The sequence below is a fragment of the Nelumbo lutea genome, chromosome 1 (assembly GCF_056320005.1).
Source record: "Nelumbo lutea isolate HS-2025 chromosome 1, American lotus-T2T, whole genome shotgun sequence".
NCBI lineage: Eukaryota > Viridiplantae > Streptophyta > Magnoliopsida > Proteales > Nelumbonaceae > Nelumbo > Nelumbo lutea.
Window position 1 is genome coordinate 181,139,357 of NC_142684.1, and position 20,215 is coordinate 181,159,571.

Sequence of the window (20,215 nt, forward strand, 5' to 3'; positions counted from 1 at the left end):
CTCCTACAAATCTCAATTAATCTCTATTTAATATATAAAACATCAATTATCAAATATTTTTAAATAACATATATACATAAAGATATATATTATTTATAAATATTCGGGCCAGGTCTAAAAAATTAGGCCCAAGCCCGGCCCTAAATTTTGCAGGCCTGATGCGAGCCCTGGCCTGGGCCAAGCCTTAACAAAAAACCTAGGCCCAAGCCCAGATTTTCCGAGCCGGTCTGAAATGATCACCCCTACTTGGGAGCCCAAGCATTTCTCACCCTTGATTGGTTTTCTTACAAATTATGTGGAATAAAAATACAAAAATTAATGATATCACCCCTACATGCCTCGTCGCTGACGTCGGAGAGGGTAGGGGCGGGTACCCACTGGATAGGGTAGAAATTGCTATCCCTAGTTTAAATGATGCATTCACTTGTCACTACATCAAAGTATGAATTGCCACCCCTAATTATCAAAAATACTATAATTATTTAAATATAGTTAAATGTAATTTTTAAAAGTAATTACTGATAATTATAAAATAAACATATGTTGATTTTAATTATAAAATAATTACTATTAATTATAAAAAAATAATTCCAGTTAATTTTCTGATAACTATTGTTAATTACATATTTTCATATTTTCAAAAACATAGTTACATTGTTTTTGTTTTTTTAAAATATTGTTATTTAATAAATACATTATTTTTAAATAAATGTTGTAACTAACAAAATATTGTTAATTAATTAAATACTGTTAATTAAGAAATACTGTATTTTTTAATTGGGACTCATTGCTTGGAGGTGGTAGACTTAGGACTGCTTTTACTTTGTCTTCATTGGGATGGATTCCAGTTCGGTCCACTCTATTCCCTAGCAACTTTCCAAACTGTACTCCGAATGCACACTTTAAGGGGTTAAGTCTTAGGTTTAAAGCTTTGCACCTATTGAACACTTTCCTCAACACCTCAAGGTGATCTTCATTGTGAAAAACACTTATCATCGCTCTCTGATATGTGGCCCTAGAATTCTTTAGGCCAAAAGGCATTATCTTGTAGTAAAAATTCCCAATAGGTGTCATAAAAGTCGTATGAGGTGCATCTACAAGGTCCATGAAAATCTGAGTATACCTGTTGTAGGCATCTAGGAATGAAAAGAGTTGGTTCCCTATTGTTGAGTCTATCAGGATCTCCATGTTTAGTTGGGGCAGGCCCTATTCAAGTCCTTAAAGTTGACGTAGCACCAATAGCAGGGGTGAGAGGAGTTAGTTCATAGTAGTGTTCTAAGAACTTAACTAAGCAATTAAACTTTAGATACTAACCTAAGTTGCACGTTCTTCTTTTTGACTGGGACTATATTGGCTAGCCACTATGGGTGCGCTATATGTTTAATGAACCCTACTTTTAGAAGTTGTTCAACCTCCTCCTTAATTTTCAGGGCTATTTCAAGCTTGAAAATCCTCTAAGGTTTCTTTATAGGCTTGAATTTCGAATCTATACACTGAGAGTGCCTGATAAGGGCCAAGCCTAAGCCTGGCATTTAGTCATACGACCAAGTGAAGACATATTGGAATTTTATGGAAGTACGCCCAGATTAGTCCGTTTTTTTTTTCTCTTTAAATAAGTCCTAATGTTTTGCGATATGAAAAGGTTTTTACCTTTTAACAGCACGATCAAGTTTTCTCTGTATTCTAGCCCTAATCTTATTGATATACAACCTCTTTTTTGCCCCTTCTGCGGCCATATTGATTTCCCCAAGTGGTTCTTCCACTACATTGATGGAATCTCACATACATTTGGGAGGTCATTGAACCTCATCGCAATACTCTAAAGTTACTCATTTTTGTTCCTATTATCATGAGTAGGTCTTACTATTTCAAATTTGATTATTATTTATGTGCTTAACATACTTTAGCATTGTACCCTCTACGCCTGTGGTTCTTGTTCAGGCGGCGATGCGTCTTTCTGTGATGTGGCCACTGTGATGTCCTTTTGTAAAAGTGGTCTAGAGAAATAGTTCTGGTTGAAATATTGTTTGCAAACATGATTTCATTAAGAGAAAGTTATGATTGTTTTATTCAGAGCTCATGTTTTGCAAATGATACACTCACATGGCAATAACATATATTAGTTTTTGACAAAGCCGCTTGGCAATAGAAATTACAACTTGCAATAAGATCATATTTTTATTCTAGCAGACACGGCATAAATATCATAGGATGAATCATACCTTGCAGTTAATTATAAAATCATACCTTGGGGATGGCCTTTTTGGCCGCCGATGATTCGTCGTCCTCATAGTCCGTGACGATAGTGTAATAGCTCTTTTCTTCATCGTCATTTATTCACATGCATTTAGTCCTTCCACTTAGGCTATTCTTGTTTCATCTTCGCCAGCTAGCTCTGTATAATAGATTGCATCTTGCAAGTGAGCCTCTCACTTGTCGAAAGGGACTTTGGTTGTCAGGATCCTTATCACACGTCCCTTGTGCTTGGCCTTTATACACTAATGATACATTGATGGGACCAGGGCTAGACCATGGGTAAACCTTTAACTATCCCCTAAAGTATGTTCATTAGCTTTAAGGTGTGGACGTAAATTAGGTTCATAGAGCTCCCAGGGTCAACCATAGATCTTCTCATCTCGAAGCACCCCACCTTTATTGTGACATACAAATGCCGATTGTGGTGGGGGTTGGTAGCTAGCATGTCTTCTTGCGTGAATTCTACATTGGTTCGGTCGGGTCGGTGCGGCTCCAACGGCCTTTTAAATGCTTCTACTAGCGGTCTAATGGCCAACCTCCTCGTTGAGGCACTAGCTCCCTGTCTACTGAAAAACTGTTGGAGCTCCGGGTTTTCTTTGAACCTTTTCATTAGCCTGCCAAGCTGGTATTGGCCCGGTGCACCAACTATGTTAATACTTCCCCCCTAAGTGTGAGCTGGGAGGGGGTTCGTCTTTACTTATGCTGGGTTCCTTTTTACAAAGTCACCTAACTTTACTTTTTGCACAAATAACCTTCTCAAAGAAGAGTAGTCCATCAAATCATAATGTGACGACTGGTGGAAGTTGCACCATCTTCCTCCACACCTTTCCTTTTCCGGGTCAACTCCTGGTGGGGGTGGTGGCAAGTTGATCACCCTGTTTATGACCAACTTATTCATGATCATGACTACCTTCTCCTTGGTGCAAGGAAAAGGAGAAGGGATCGACAAGTTACTTCTCTTACCTTGGAGGTTGTTGCGGTAATAGGGCCCTTGCCTAGGCCCTCCGTTGTTATGGAGCTTTCAATCAACTGCATAAGCCTCGCTCCTTCCATATTGCCCCAAAAACGGCGGACTAGGCCGGGGTGTTTTTTATTGTGCACGTTGTCCTTTCCGCACATCTCCATAACTGATTGAATGTATCAATCTCCACATTTTCAATGGGTATTTTGTAGGCAGGTTGCATCCCCTATATGACTGCTCGACGAAGCTCTTCTCTATGGCGTGCTCGTAGAAGACGAAATGAGTTAACTTATGAAATCTCATGACATATGTCAGGAGGTCCTCCCCTACGTGCTGCTCTGTGTTGCGTAGGTCATTCATTGCCAACTTTCTCTCCAAAGTAAACCACTTCGATAAGAATTTCTTGGCTAACTTAGCCTATGAGTAGAGATGCTCCCCACCGTAGGGTTGATGAACCAAGTGTATGCTGGCCCTGTCAAGGACTTAGAAAACTCATTGACCTTTAGATCCCCATCGAGAGCAAAGGATCCCAGGACGTCCTCAAACTTGCTCATGTGTGCCTGTGGGCTCCCCTTCTGCCGTCATACTATGGCCACTGCTAGGAAGGAGTGTAACCAACGGGGTAAGACTTATATAAGATCCAGTTGGAGAACGGTTTTTGCAAAATGATCGAAGCTTGGGCTTGATTTTGGCTCTCCACCACCAGTCCCTAAACATACTCTTTTAGTTCATCCCAACTGAGTGGGACTTCTGCCACTAGGTCCGCTTGGGGGAGGACTCTGAACTGCCCTATGGTGGGCTGGTTGGTCTGTACAGGTACCAGATTAACCCTGGTAGGCTGCTCTGGCATGGTGGGATTAGGGTTGGAAGTGTGATGGCTAGTAGGGATGGATACAGGAGTGGTAGCCAAGGTAAAAGGGGATTGTTTAGTTCGGGCGAACTATTGGAGAAGAATTTGTAGGGCGGCCCTTGTCTCATTTTGCATTTGCTCAATTCGATCAAACCGAGCTTCAAATTCATAAGTGTTTGACAGGATTTCGATATCGATCTAGTCAGTCATCTCTATCTCATATTGATTTCCAACCTCTAGGTTGGTGTTCTCCGAAATGTTGTCATGCTCCTTAGGGTCAGGTGAGAGATTGATTCTTTGGGTGGCCATCCTTCATGATCAAGGATGAACCAAAGGTTCTAATGTGAATACTATGGTTAGGCTACGTTCAAGGGTCTCCTTGAAGAACGAAGGAAGACCGGGTGCAGGAAGCCGGTTCGAAGGCTAGGGTAAATGGAAGTGATAATGCAGCAGGGTAGAATGATTGGATGAATGAATGAATAAATTCATTTATGAAGAGGACCCTCATTTATAAGGGGAGATCCTGAGGTCCCAAAAGAAAGGAGTCAAAAGTGTTTGATTCCCATTTGGAAAGGGAATATTAGATTCATTGTCGATCATTTAGGAGCACTACTAGGGTTTTGCCTTGCGTCCTATGAGATCTCCTAAGGACGAACTTTCCTTTCGTCTGAGGATTCTCATAATCCACGTGTACTACTCCCTTTCATGACCTACTTAGCCAGCGTGGCGCTAGTGACATCATTGTTTGTCGGGCACATTCTTACCAAACCTATGTGGCGCCTTATCACACGTGTAACTTAAAGTTGCACGTGTAGCCGATATTTAACTCCGGTTTACAGAGACCTGCGGTTCTGTAATGTTCTCAAGTTCGTCACAAAACCGCGCACATATGAAATTCATTGTAGAACCACATGTATCTAAGGTATATTGTAGAACCACACGCGTCTAAACTTCATCGCAGGTTTACATTAACTAAAGCTTTTCCTGGCATGTGTCAGGTGCAAGTTTGTCACTGACATGTTGTGAATTGTATGTTCATCGCAGACGTTCAATGAGTTAAAAGTTCATCGCAAGTAACCAAAGAGTTATGATCTCATCGAAAGCGTCCATGTGGTATCAATTTGGTATCTTCTGTACTTTGATGGTCTAAGCGACCACTATGTACCTACAGCAATTATTAAATTACTGTTAATAAATAAATACATTAAATTTAATAAATACTCTAATGATTAATACTTGTAATTAATAAATATTGTTAATTATTAAAAATAATGTAATTATTTAAATGTAATTTTCTAATAATTATTGTTAAATATACAAAATAATTACTATTAATTATAAATAAATACTGCTAAGTAATAAATACTTTAGTTAACTAAATGTTGTATTTATTATTAATTAATAAATATTGTGTATTGAAAAGACTATTAATTAATAAATACTATAATTTTTAATAATTATTGTTTAAAGTATTTAATTATAATTAAATATTGTCAATTAAGAAATTTTGTATTTATTAAAAATACTGTAAATTAATGTTAATTAATAATTATTACTATTAATTATAAAATTACAATATGCTGATTTTTGTTAATTATATAAATAATTACTGTTAATTTTGTGATAATTACTGATAATTATAATTAAATAGTGTAAATCAAAAACTGTATTCAATTCTTTCAATTAATAACAGTATTTTTTTATAATAATGTTAATTATTAATAATTATGAAAAATACTGTTAATTATAAAAAATAATTACTGTTAATTAGAGTTTATATTTTGTACAATGTTTTTGTTTTTTTTTTGTGAAATATTGTTATTTAATAAATAAATTCTTATTAAAATTACTGTTAATTAATAAATACATTATTTTAAATAAATACTGTAAGCCCCCAAACCCATTCTTAAAGAAAAAAAACCCTTCCCCGTCTTTGTCGTCAAGGAGGGTAAGGGTGGGTATCCACCGGGTAGGGTAGAAATTGCCATCCCTAGTTTAAATGTTGCATTCACTTGTCACTATATCAAAGCATGAATTGCCATCCCTAATTATTAAAAATACTATAATAATTTAAATGTAGTTAAATGTATTTTTTTAAATAATTACTGCTAGTTATAAAATAACCATACTTTGATTTTTTAATTATAAAATAATTATTGTTAAATATAAACAATAATAATGGTTAATTTTCTGATAATTACTGTTTATTATATATTTTCATATTTTCAGAAACATAGTTACATTGTTTTTGGTTATTTTTTTGAAAATACTGTTACGTAATAAATACACTATTTTTAAATAAATACTGTAATTAACAAAATTCTGTATTTATTGAAAATACTGTTAATTTAGAAATACTGTATTTTTTAAAATAATGTTAATTATTAAAAATTAGAAAAATACTGTAATTATGGAAAATATTGTAATTATTAAATTACTTTTAATTAATAAATACATTGTGATTAATTAATTAATACTTGTAATTAATAAATACTGTTAATTATTAAAATAAATACATTATTTTAATAAATACCATAATTATTAATACTTTAATTAACAAATACTGTTAATTATTAAAAATACTGTAATTATTTAAATGTAACTTTCTGATAATTACTGTTAAATATACAAGATAATTACTGTTAATTATAATTAAATACTGTTAATTAATTATAACTAAATACTGTTAATTAATAAATACTGTAATTAGCTAAATACTGTATTTATTATTAATTAACTAAATACTGTGTTTATTGAAAATACTATTAACTAATAAAAACTTTAGTAAATAATGTAATTTTTAATAATTACTGTTTAAACTATTTAGTCATAATTAAATACTGTCAATTAGTAATTACTGTATTTATTGAAAATACTGTAAATTAATGTTAATTAATAATTATTACTGTTAATTATAAAATTACTATTTTTTTATTTTTTTTAATTATATAAATAATTACTGTTAATTATACAAAATAAATAGTACTAATTTTGTGACAATTACTGATAATTAAATAGTGTAAATTAAATGATGTATTCAATACTGTTAACTATTAAAAATACTGTAATTACTTAAATGTCATTAAAAGTAATTAAAAAATAATAATTACTGTTAATTACAGTTGATATTTGTAATTTTGAAAATGCTGTTATTTAATAAATACATTATTTTTAAATAAATACTGTAATTAAAAAAATATTGTATTTATTGAAAATACTGTTAATTTAATTAAATACTGTAATTAATACTATTAATTAATAAACACTGTATTTTTTAAAATAATGTAATTTGTTAAAAAATACTGTAATTATGAAAAATATTGTAATTATTAAATTACTGTTAATTAATAAATACATTATTTTTAATGAATACTGTAAATTATTAATACTTGTAATTAATAAATAATATATTTATCAAAATACTGTTAATTATTAAAAATACTGTAATTGTATAAATATAATTGAGTGTAATTTTTAAAAATAATTACTGTTAATTATGACAGACCACTCTTTCACTGTGGAGATTGGCTTTCTGAAAATTCTCAATTACTATAATGACTTAAAATCAACTCATCACGAGTTTGATGATTTCTGAATCAAAAGGAAGTTAAGAATTGAGGGGACCCATAATGAATCTTCAAAGTGGCAATTCAATTTTGTTAGGATGTCACTGCAACTCTGCAAGCTCGTTGCACTAGGTTGGTGGCTTAGTGCAAATTTAGAAACATTAAGTTTGAGCTTAGTTGCTGTGCAATTTTATTTGCACTAGTATAAATGCATGAGAGTGCAAATGAAAAGAATACAAGTTCTGGTTTAATTTTGTTTCGAGTTTTATTTTATTCTCTTTGAGGTCTTATTTTAAAACAAAATAAGATAGTATTTGAAATAAAATAAAAAAAAATTTGCATCTAAATCATTTGCATTGTCCTAAATGCATGAGAGTGCAAATGAAAAGAATACAAGTTCTGGTTTAATTTTGTTTCGAGTTTTATTTTATTCTCTTTGAGGTCTTATTTTAAAACAAAATAAGATAGTATTTGAAATAAAATAAAATAAAATTGCATCTAAATCATTTGCATTGTCCTAATTTGACTATCGTCTTCCTTTTGCAAGTAATATAATCATTTCAGAGGAACAAAATTCCTCTCTTATTATAAGAAAATATTATGGAAGCACAACATGGAGTTACAATCTAAAGAAAATTAAGAACAATAGTAACACAATATTGGATGGCCCTTCAATTTTACTCTCACTGTTGGCTTTCTTTTTCAAACCGCCTGTTCTACCTTCTCCTCATTTGAATTCGCCTCTAACAGGTCATGAGGCCTTGATGTAGGGCTACAAATTTAAGCCATTACAATAACTTAATTTCCTGCTGGGAGGCTGCGGCAAGTTTGGCTCTAAGATCTTTTCTCAAAATCTTTCCGGATGGAGACTTGGGAATTGCAGGGACGAAATATACTTTGTGAAGTTTCTTGTAGAATACCACCTGTTGATAGAGAGAGAGAGAACACACTTCATTAGCCATCATGATAAATGGTGGAATTCACTTTTTCTACCATACTGTCGTAGTGCAGGGCTAAAACAGAAAATTAAACCATGGTCTTAGAAGTACTTGAGTGGCCTCACCAAGAAGTCATTTCATCGAACTCAAGGTGGATTTTGATTTAGGTCTCGTTTGCTTTGCAGGAATAGGGGTCTGGAGGTAGGATCGGAATGGGCTATTCCGATTCCAACTGTTTGATTTGGCGGAATCGGAATTCCAATACCATTCCTGCTGGAATGGGAATGGCCATTCTATGCCTTTCCATTGGGAATGAAATCCTATTCTTGTGGATTCTAATTCCCATTCTCATTCCTTTCTGAATCAAACAGATTATGAGAATCAAACAGACCCTTAATTGTTTCAGTGGAGGACTACAATATTGGAGGTTCTAGGTCTAATTCTCAAAATTAGTGTAAAGTAAAGCTTAAATGACCTTATCTTTGTCAAGGGTGACTGTAAAGAGTTTTCTCCAACAGAGTTGGAATTAATGATCCTATCATGGCTTGAATAAGGGGGATAAGTGCAGGGCCATTTGATAACAGCTGAAACGGCTTAAACTGAATGACTTATGAAGCTGCATTAATTGCTATACATATCTTCAACTATTTTATCCACTAAAAAACAAAGCATTAAGTCATAAAATCCAGCCACTTGAGCCATATCAAACGACCCTTTAAGTCTCCATTACTATCTCTTATTAGAAGCTGCATTTGACATTTCTTATTTTAATAAATTATCTCCTTTTTACAATTAAAAACTCAGTAAGTATTTATAAGAACATTTTAACTGCAAAAAGGAGGAAGTCCTCAAATGCACATGATCACAGCTTCAGATAAAAGGAGTCTGGATCTCCTGCACAATCCTTGGTAAAGAGTTTCCTTCTTGTACATCAAATCAGAGAGTGCCCTCTCTGTTTTTAATATATTAAATAATAAAAAATATGAGTTAGGTTTCCTTTACCTATTTGGTTCAAATAAAAAACAAGAATTTACAGAACTGAGCAGAAAAAAATCAGGAATGAGATAACATTCGGCCTCTTCTCCCAGTCCAAGAGCCTTGCTTCTTCATCGTCATTTAGCAAACTGCCCAAGCTTCCCCTCTCCAGGTACTCGTATTTCATCAGATATGGATGAACGACGGCGCTTTACAGCAACAATTAACAGCACCGGGACGCTTTGCTTTATATACACTCCCTTGTCCTCCCTTCCCTAAACAGTATGTCTCATTGAAATTTTCAATGGCCATTACTATATCCTTGAAAACTAATTTCCCGTCTTCTTCTTCTTCATCAGCATATGTCTTTGCATCAGCGAGAGGTATGATTATCAACAATCTGCCCAATGCTTTTGTTCTTGTTTGTACAGGTGTTGCTACTACTACTACAAGGAGGCAAACCTTGTGCCTTTGTGCCGCATAAACCAGATTACCTGCCAATGCCTTGAGAGGAGCATTTTGAAAGGCCTTAATGTTGGGAAGTGGACCCTCAAGATTGTTATTTGATATATCAACAAATTGAAGACTCCTCAAATCTTGCAGGGCTGAAGGTATGGAACCAGAAACAGAAAGCCTTTTATTAGAAAGATTGAGATTTTCTAAAGATGTAAGACTTCCAAGCTGTGGTGGTATCTCTCCAGTAAGAAAATTCTGGCAGAGGTCAAGCATAGATTGTAAGGTTACTAGCTTCCCAACCCGGAGTGGAATTGTCCCATTCAACTTGTTATCAGTGAGTTTCAGAGATATTAGTTCTTGACAATTTCCAAGTTCCTCTAGTATTGGCCCACTTAAGTTGTTCTGTGACAAATCCAGAATTTGTACCACTGGCACCCTTTCTATCTCTGCTGGTATCTGCCAAGAAAACTGATTGTTACTCAAGTTTAGTTCGGATACAAGTGGACCTGAACTGAAATTCCCCACAGGAATGTCTCCTTCTCTTGCAAATATTTCAACCTTGCAATCTCCCCTGGGATTTGACTTGATATCATGTTACCAGACACACAGAAGAACCAGAGACTCGAACACTCTATCTGGCCAATTCTTTGATAAGACGCCAGACAATCGATTATCACCCAAATCTATATATGTGAAGTCTATATAACCACCAAGAAGATTATGCTCTGGACGGACTCTAGTTATGCCTATACGGTTTTTAAGGCTTTGGGGGATGGACCCAACAAATCTATTTGCACTAGTACTGAAGTATTTAAGCTGTCCTCCTATACAAATTTGAAGAGGGAGCTTGCCTATGAAATTATTGTAAGAGAAGCTCACATTATTCCATAGAGATATGGGTCAACAAAATCATCAAATATACTACCAGAGAAGAAGTTAGAATGAACATAGAAGTAAACCAGGTTCTTCAAACGGGTTATGGTGGGAGGCAAGTTTCCTTGCAGCTGGTTTTCACTCGGATCAAGAAGTTCTGGATTTTCCAACTTGCCTATTTCATGGGGAAGGTGTCCCGTGAACTGGTTATTGTAGAGACTTATGTTTAGCAAGCTGAGATAAGTTTCCTATGCTGGAAGGAATTGGACCACTAAGAAAGTTGTTAGACAAAAAAAGGTTATCCATCAGAGGTAAGTCTTGGTTGGCAGACCAGACTACTTCTGGGAAGCCTAAGTTAGGCAAGTACCGCTGCAGTAGAGAAGATCCAGAATGAAGCGAAAGAAACAAATTAAACTTAAATAGGGACCGGTTGATTTATAAGATTGAAACTACAGTTGATGATGATAGAATAATGAAAATTAATTAGGAGGCCTTGTGAATTGATTTGTTTTATGGTTGACAAAATTCAAGATGAAGGAAATAGGAAAAAGAAACCTAATTCATTTTTTGTTTGTTTTAAAATTTTAATATATTAAAAACAGGGAGAACGTTTAAAACGTCTGTTATTCTCACTCCCACATGCAAAATTTAAGCATGAGAGAGTACTGACTCTCATTTGATGCATAGGAAACTCTTTTAGGAATGGTTGTGCAGGAGATCCGGACTCCAGGTAAAGCGGCCCTTTGTGTCAGGCTAGCTCTATTCTCCTGATAGCAGCTTATTGTTCTTGAATCCAGTCCTTTCTTACTTGGTAATTGGAATAGAAGAGAGAGAGTAAGCTACCTACTTTATTTGATCAAGTCACCAAGATTTCCCCACAGCCACTATGTTGTGTTTGGCATGTTTTCAAAGAATTAACCCTGATGAATTTTTTTATTCTAAGAGTCATTTTAAAGTTTTGATGTATGAAAGTCATCACTTGAGATGCCAAACTCATTCTAAGAACTAGGGATGTCAATGGGTAGGGTTAAACGATAAACATGGCTTGACCCAATTCTATAGGGTCAAGTTAGGAACTTGGGATTTTGATTCTTTAACCAAAGTGGAGTTTTAGGTGGGTTTAGGTTTGGCTGACCTGCCTTGCCCAGTCATGTAACCCCTACATAAATAGTGTGTTCTTGTAATTTGCTATGACAGCAAACTTCATAGCCTTAAGGTTATGTTTGGTTTGAAGGAAAAAATAGGGAAAAGATGGGAAAGGGAGGGAAACTTTTACAAACCTTGTATTGGTTTCTCTGTCTTTCCCTTCCTTTCCCTACCTTTTCCTTCAAACCAAACATAACCTAAACATTTAGGATTTCTTTTCTGTTCATTTTGGTTTTTCTCCTTCACTACAACTTCTAAACCAAATTCCAGTTTACATTAATGACTTGTAGGTTTTCAAAATGTGTTATAAAAATGCAATTGAAAGGCAAACCCTGTAGGGTTGGGGTTGGTTTGGGAATGCATGTTATTGAGTCGGGTAGGGTCGAGTTAGGGTGGAGGCAAACTCATACCAAACCCAATCTTGTGATATCCCTACAAAGCACTGATTCTTCAGAGCTACACAAATTAGTTTCAAAAAAGAATCATATTTGACTCAAAACTTATTCTTCAAATTGTAATTCTTTAAAACAAAATTTTAACCAAACATAGCTACTAAAAAGAACTATACCATGAGAATAAATAAACATATTGGTGCATGTCTTGGACAAGTTGATTAATTATGTTATTTTTTATATTTATGTGGGGTTTATGGAAATTTTATTTTCTCTAGGTATGATTTACCCAGGTAATTGATAACTACATCCTATGTGTATAATTAACCTTTCCACCTACAGAAAGAATTGACAACACTTAGATAGAACAAAATTATCCCTTTTAATAATGGTTCTTTTATGGTATGAAATAAAACAGTACGAGTAAATGCACTTACCCTGATAATTGCATTTACCAGAGTAACTTCCTAAAAAGTAACTTTTTTTTTTCCTTTCCTTCTCAATAGTTGTATATATAATATCTATTATCAAAGTGAAATTGAAAGAGAGTTTTCACTTACTTGTTTGGCTATAAATTCTTTCACAGCCTCCTCTGTAAGATCGAAACCATTTGACCGGACGACGAATGCAACCGGAATTTCACCAGCCACAGCATCTTTTTGCCTGGTAGTAATACACGCAGAAGCAATTCAAAATCAATGTATAATGGGAAACAAGTTGATAGGTGTGCTTAAATGTGAGGTCAAATGCGCCTTACGCGACAACTGCAGCATCAGCAATGGATGGATGACTCACAAGAAGGGCTTCAAGCTCTGCTGGCGGGACCTATATTCGGATTATTAACACAGTTCAACTATGAATTTGATGTGGTTATTGTTTTGTGATATTCAGGGAGAGAGAGAGATAGAATGCATGCCTGAAAGCCTTTGAATTTGATGAGCTCCTTGAGTCTATCAACAATGAAGACCTCTTCATCATCATCTACATAGCCTATGTCGCCTGTGTGGAGCCAACCATCAACATCCATGGTGGATGTTGTGGTATCTGGATCATTTAGATATCCTGCAAATAAATGAGCATATAAACATATATTTCATCAACCATGGCCCATGCATCAATTTCCTTTTTTGTTATTTGATGATACACCGGGATCCCAATGAGGTATGAGTGTCAATCGGACTGGATTTGGTCTAATCTGATCCAGTGTCCAATGTGAGTCCATTACAAATAGACCAGGTCCTATCCAATCCAATTAATATTTGGACTATTTTGGATCGATCCAATTCAATGTTTAGATAATTCAATCTGTTCAAAATTATTTGCAGTTAAATTGATTCCGACCCAAATCTGGTCCATTCACACCTATATTCTTATCCTATACCAATGGACCAGATATTTGCTCTATCCAACCCAATCTAATATAAATTTATTATAGATGGACTATGTCCAATAATCCAATAAATACTTTGGACCGTTAAGTCTGGTTTACTACAATTCAATATGTCTTGTTGGTCCATCCAATCTATCCAAATTGATTTTGGTTTGGATGGGGTCCAACCCAAAACCAATCCATTGACACCCCTATCATGAAGGCCCTTGAGTAGTACAGACCACATTTATATGCCCCTCAAAGTTTTTTTTTTCTTTCTTTTTCAAGGGTATACAACGCCGAAGGGGAGCCCATCCCCAACCTAGGTGCAAGTGGAATTCAATCCCAAATCTCCACTACAACCAACAAAAGGCCTCATCAACCATCCAGTTGGCTCATAGCTACCCCCTCAAAGTTGGTGGTAAAGGGATTTGAATCCTTATCTCTGCTGGAACGAACCAACAAACCAATTAAACCACCCTAAACTAGTAGGTGGGTGAATAAGAGAAGTGAGCTGACCTTTCATGATCTGTGGTCCACGAATGCATATCTGGCCGGGTTGGTTGTGCGGGAGGGATGCACCAGTTTCTGGGTCGATGACCTTGAGCTCCGCATTCCTCACAACGGTGCCACATGAACCAGACTTGGTTGGGAAGGGTTGCTTCGCAAACCCAAGGCACATGGACAGCACTGGCCCGGCCTCTGTCATTCCATAACCCTGCATAAACGAGCCACCCAATCAAATTAGTGGAAACTGGCCAACCTTTTTCAAGATTGGAGTAAATTTGGCAAAGCATTGTTTATAGGGTAAATTCAGATTACCACCCTGTATTTTGTGGGTAGTGATACTTAAACCCCGACCTCTTATTTGCAATAAGCATTTAAGCTCCATTTGTTTTACAGGAATAGGGGTCTAGAATTAGAATCAGAATGGATTATTTTGATTCCAGCTATTTGGTTGGGTAGAGTCAGAATCCCGCCCATTCCTACTGGAATGGCATTCCCTTATTCCTACCCCTCCCTTGTTAAATGAAATCTCATTCTTGCTGATTCTAATTTTTATTTCAATTTTTGTTTAAACCATTAGATTCTAACACTTTGACCCCTTCTAATTTTTATAACTAGAAATTAGAATGGCAGAAGAAATTAACCTATTAAAATTCCTTTTTAAAATTCATGTGGGTGAAAGCATTCTCTTTCACGCCCATTTTGGATTAGAAAAAAGAAAAAACATAAATAAAGAACTTATACAAATATATACGAGAAAAGAAAAAAAAAACAATCCCACAAATTAAGGAAAAAGATAATTTAGAAATTAAAAAAATGTTTAATTAATACACAGCCGTTAAATGAGAATCTTTTTGAAAATTAATCAACGAAAAAATCAACATAGGGACGAAATGTTGAAATCTAAAAATTTAAAAGGTTTTTATCGAAAATGAAAGTTTTGAGGGGTCAGGTATGATTGCACCCAACGTAGTAGCAGTAGTAGGTGCATTGAGTAAATACTCAATAAATTCTCTAACTTTTTCCAATATCCTTCATCCGACACAATACATCTCATTATAAAAAGCTGAGGCCCACCATAAAAATTTTATGGACACCCGCCATATTATATTAATTGCACTCCATTAATAAACTCTCATGGCAGATTGGCAGCTGCAAATGCCCCGCCCCTCCATTTATTATTGTTTGTTGGTCTGGGACCCGAATTTGAATCCAAACTTAATTTTAGCTTCAGTGACCCGTCGATGCATAGTGTCAATTCATGAAACCGTTGGATTGGGATTCTTTTTTTTTATATGCGGCCTTCATCAAATATAATATTGACATCGATTGACAATTCTAGATAGAATATAATAACTTTTGGCGCTTGACAGCTCTGTTATGGCCTTTTCGAGGACACTCCATTAAAGGGTGTTTATGAAAATCCAAAAAACTAAAAAAACTGAACCGAATTGAAAAAAATTAAACTGAAAAATACAAATATTGAATCGATTAGTTTAGTTTTTGTTTGGTATTTTTGAGAATTTGAAGAATTGATTTGGTTTTCAGTTACTCTAGAAAAAAAATTGACAGTTAATCGAATCGATCTGTATATATATGTTTATATGTATATTTTATATATTTTAAATATATGTCATATATTTTGTATATATTATATATAAATATAGATACATTATATATAAATATATATTATTTATAATAATATATTTATGAATATATTATACATTATATATTTTTATAATATTTATAATATATTATATATCATTTATTATTTATAATATAATATTATAAATATATATATATATATATGAACCAAAAAACCAAAACCAACGAACTGATTAACCAGTGATACTGGTTCGATTTTCGTTTGAAGAAATTGAAAAGCCAATAGGACTGGTTCAGTTTGCAAAAATTGTCCATGGTTCGGTTAACCGAACTCTGGACACCCCTAACCCCCATGGCCATGAACAATTGACCAATCACACCATAAATCTTGGTGATTAATCAGTTTAGACCATTTTCTTTCTTTTTAAGTCAATCTTTTTCTTCGAGCAAGCAACTTTTAAAAAGAATTTAAGGATTCAGATCTTGTTCTCCCCCTGCCTCGAACCCGCTTGGTTGTCATTGCTATCACATCAATGCAGTTGGGAGTTGGGAATTAAAAGGGTCTTTTGGATCAAGTTCACTTTGATCCTTACGCTTTACAAATATTTTTATACATACCAATAATATTGTTAAGGACTTCAACAGATTGGATCCAGGTGCATCTACATCCGCATCTAAGGGTGTCAATTGGACTGGATTTAATCCAATCCAATCCAATGAATGTTTTGGACCAATTTGGACCAGTCTAATTCAGCGTCTGGACCATCCAATCAATTCAATTTCATTTTGATTTAGATTGGTATTGACACATATTCTTATCTTATATCAATGGACCGGTTTTGAATTGGACCCCATCTGATTATAAGACATCTAGATCCATATTTATATCCAGTTATCATGTTGGATTTTGTATCAGATTTAGACTTCATTTACAATCATCTTATTGTATTTAAAATGACTAAAAAAGTTAAAATATTTTAAAATTTTAATTCTTTTTAGTTTATATATATAATGAATGTATGTAAATATAAAATGTGAAATTAATTAATTATAAGATAGATTTAGGGATATATAGAATTCAGTTCACATCACGAATTTTTATTAGGCTTTTAGGTTTTTTTTTACCAACAATTCTACATATGACTCACTATCTCCCTTGAATTTTGATTCATTCCCCAACTTGTTATCGTTCCAACTATAGTAAAGTTTAGTGGACTAAACAATAAAAAACCGTAAGATTTATATAATTATACATAATTATATTATACATATATAATAACCTTTTTCTGAATAATAATATCAGGTGGGACTAAATTTGCATCCAATCCAATTATAAATCAGATGCAAATTTAACATCCAAATCCAAAATAACCAAATTTAGAATCAAATCAAATATCAAATTCAGAGTCCATTTGAGGTTATTTTATTAGATAAGCAAGCCAACGATTAGTACATCTCGACATGAACCCTTGAATTAAAAAACCATTAAAAATCAAAGGGCTGCCAATGGATGGGATTAAATCTGATTTGAATTCGAATCTAATTCATTTATATTAAACATGGTGCATTTATTAATTTAATCAGGGATATTATTTTATCCAATTCAATTCGATTACATGCATACATATATAATCGAATTAGATTTGATTTGGATATTATGAATGAATTGAATTCATATTTCTGTCTTCCGTATCTACCGGATATTATTATTACATCGTATTTGGATCTCTTGGATTCTTATCGGACTGGGCTCAGAATATTTCTATCTGAATTCGATCCAACTCATTTGTAGACCAATAAAAATTTAAAATAAAAAATCTAAAAATTAATTAAAAATGATAATATTTATAAGCTACACTGATTGTATATAATGTGTTATACACTTATACTATGTCAGCTGCCAAGCTGTTTCAGTTCATTGCAAGAGTCTGTTTGGTTTGTAAGAATAAGGGTTTGGAATGGGTCTGATTCTAACTTTTTGGTTGGATGAAATTGAAATCCTATTTTCATTCCCATCAGTTTGAGGAAATGACCATTTTCCCCCTCCCCTCAGAATGAAAATTCATTCCAATCAAGGAAAATACACCATTCTGATTCTAATTCCAATTCTAACGGTAAACTAAACGGACCCTAAATTCTTTTATGTTTATAGCAGGACCCATTTGATTGTGGGTCCCAATTCTCCTTTTGAAAACGAGGTGAGTAAAGATGAAAATCGTTGTACGGGTCGTGCACCCGATAACCGGATTTTATTGCCAAATATAAATTAAGCTCTATCTCTGTGCCTCTATCTCTCAGTTTCGTTTTAAGAGTTAAGAAGAAACGGGTTACCTGCCCGAAGACAGCCTGAGGGACTCTGCTACGAAGAGCTTCCTCGAGCTCCTTACCCAGTGGAGCAGCGCCCGACAATACGATCCGAATGGAGCTAAGATCGAAGTTCTCCACCATTTGATTCTTCGCTAATGCCAAAACCAACGGTGGAACAACCGGGGCAACCGTAATCCGGTGCCTCTGGATCAAATCCAATAGTGCCCCAATCTCAAATTTTTGCATCAGCAGAACTGCCGCCCTGGCTCTCAAAGAACAGAGGAGAACAGAGTTCAAAGAGTAAATGTGGAACAGGGGAAGAACACAGAGAACAACGTCTTCTGTCTTCAAATGTAAATTGGGATTCTCTCCATCCACCTGCTGAGCCACGCTTGAGGTCAAGCTCTTATGGGTCAAGATAACACCTTTCGGAAATCCGGTCGTCCCTGAAGAGAACGGGAGTGCAACTGGATCGTCTGGATCAATTGATACTGATGGCAGCTCCCGTTCGTCGGAGTTGGAAATAACAGAGAAATGAACGCAGTTCTCTGGTGGGTCATCAACGGTGACCACTGTAAGACCTTCCCCGATTTTGGGGAATTTCTGGCTGGGATCTTTGAGCTTGTCTACGTATTGGGATTGGGTGATGATGAGCTTGGCGCCGGAGGTGGAGAATTGTTTGTAGATCTCTGCTGGAGTGTAGAAAGGATTGGCGGTTGTAGTTACTGCACTAAGCATTGATGCACCCATGAAGGAGAAGACAAATTCAGGTGAGTTTTGGAGGAGGACCATGATCACGTCGCCTTTCTTGATGCCGAACTTCGATAGACCAACAGCTGTTTTCTGACAGATGAGATGGGTTTCTGCGAAGGTGTAGATTCTGCCATTGGAGCCTGTGATTAAGCATGGTCTGTCTGAGAACTCCGACACCTTCTCAAAACAGAATGTGTGGAGAGGGAGGTGGTTAGATATGGGGATGTGTGGGAGTTTGGACCGAAAAATGAAGGTCTCTGTTGCTGGGTCCTCGGTTGGGTGAATTGAAGGAGTGATTTGTGGTGGCTGGGTCTCAGGAGAAGCAACAGAAACCATGGTTGCTATCGTTGCAGTTCTAGTTCTTAGATAAATTGCTTAAGAACTTTCAGAAAAGTAGAAAAATAGTGGAAAACAGAGGTGTAAGACCAGTTGGAATTGAAAGTTAGAAACTTGAACCAAAAGAGAAGCTGAAGTTCGTACCCAGAAATATAGATCACAATTGAAAATTTGAAAGACGACCAGTTAAAGAATGGAAACAACTGATGAAAGAATAGATTATAGCTCTAGAAAACTGGAAATTGAGATTATCCCACCATTAATTTTTTTTCCTGCTTATTGATTTTTCAGGGATTACCGTGGAGGATAAAGTAAATCGAAACCCTTAAATAGAGGAAAGAAAGGCAGAATGAGAGTAACAAAGAAGGGTTGGAGAGAGTGAAGAATGATGCAGCTTTATTAAATACAAGAAAGAAGTGTTAGGTAGGTAACTTGGGGTCAGGAGGTAGCTTCCCTGGGTTCTTTAGTCTCACCTACCTAACCTTTACTAACACAATCTCTCTATCTATCTATTTATATATATATATATATATATATATATATATATATATATCCATTAAATTATGATTTGATGAACACGGTAAATAACTTGTCAAATTTGTTAATACCTGTCCATGAATACCTTCAGCCTACCCTTATTACTTTATAATGATTCAAAGCAAATACAAAAAAAAAAATCAAATTCAACATGGATCACTCTTTTTTGAGAGTAGATTCCTGCCCACCAATAACTACCCAAGAAATAACCCTTTTAAAATGAAGATTATAAGTTGGGTTATCTGGACAAACAAGGATGTTTAATATCATCGTCTCATTAAAGTTTTGTAATATGTTCTATTTCTTGAAGCACAGTTTTCACATAAAAATTAGGCTAATCAATCAGAATTCAAATCAGTCTCCCATAAAATTGTCCCCACAACGTTCC

The 20,215-nt window shown here is 34.9% G+C and overlaps 1 protein-coding gene across 3 annotated transcripts; it reads right to left on the reverse strand.

Annotated features, from left to right (window-relative positions):
- Nucleotides 1-8,185: 8,185 nt before the first annotated feature.
- Nucleotides 8,186-19,782, reverse strand: LOC148879611 (4-coumarate--CoA ligase 2-like). 3 transcript variants are annotated; one of them, XM_088961184.1, is made up of 6 exons: nucleotides 18,226-19,782; nucleotides 14,302-14,500; nucleotides 13,330-13,475; nucleotides 13,171-13,238; nucleotides 12,974-13,076; nucleotides 8,186-8,556 (listed from the first exon to the last, which is right to left on the reverse strand). In XM_088961184.1, exons 1-6 carry the CDS (start codon nucleotides 19,288-19,290, stop codon nucleotides 8,422-8,424), a joined length of 1,716 nt encoding a protein of 571 aa, XP_088817310.1. In that variant the 5' UTR covers nucleotides 19,291-19,782; the 3' UTR covers nucleotides 8,186-8,421. The 3 variants fall into 3 exon arrangements, with proteins under 3 accessions (XP_088817310.1, XP_088817309.1, XP_088817311.1); XM_088961183.1 differs by lacking the exon at nucleotides 8,186-8,556 and adding an exon at nucleotides 9,441-10,458 and having other exon boundaries at nucleotides 18,226-19,666; XM_088961185.1 differs by lacking the exons at nucleotides 8,186-8,556; nucleotides 12,974-13,076 and having other exon boundaries at nucleotides 13,167-13,238; nucleotides 18,226-19,666.
- Nucleotides 19,783-20,215: the final 433 nt, after the last annotated feature.

Coding starts and splice junctions, on each gene's coding strand:
- LOC148879611 (XM_088961183.1), bottom strand. CDS start 19,290: ATGGTTTCTGTTGCTTCTCCTGAGACCCAGCCACCACAAATCACTCCT. Junction 14,501..18,225: donor CTCAGGCTGTCTTCGGGCAG/GTAACCCGTTTC, acceptor TCGTTTATGCAG/GGTTATGGAATGACAGAGGC. Junction 10,459..12,973: donor AAGAATTTATAGCCAAACAA/GTAAGTGAAAAC, acceptor TTTTCTTGGCAG/ATACCAGCAGAGATAGAAAG.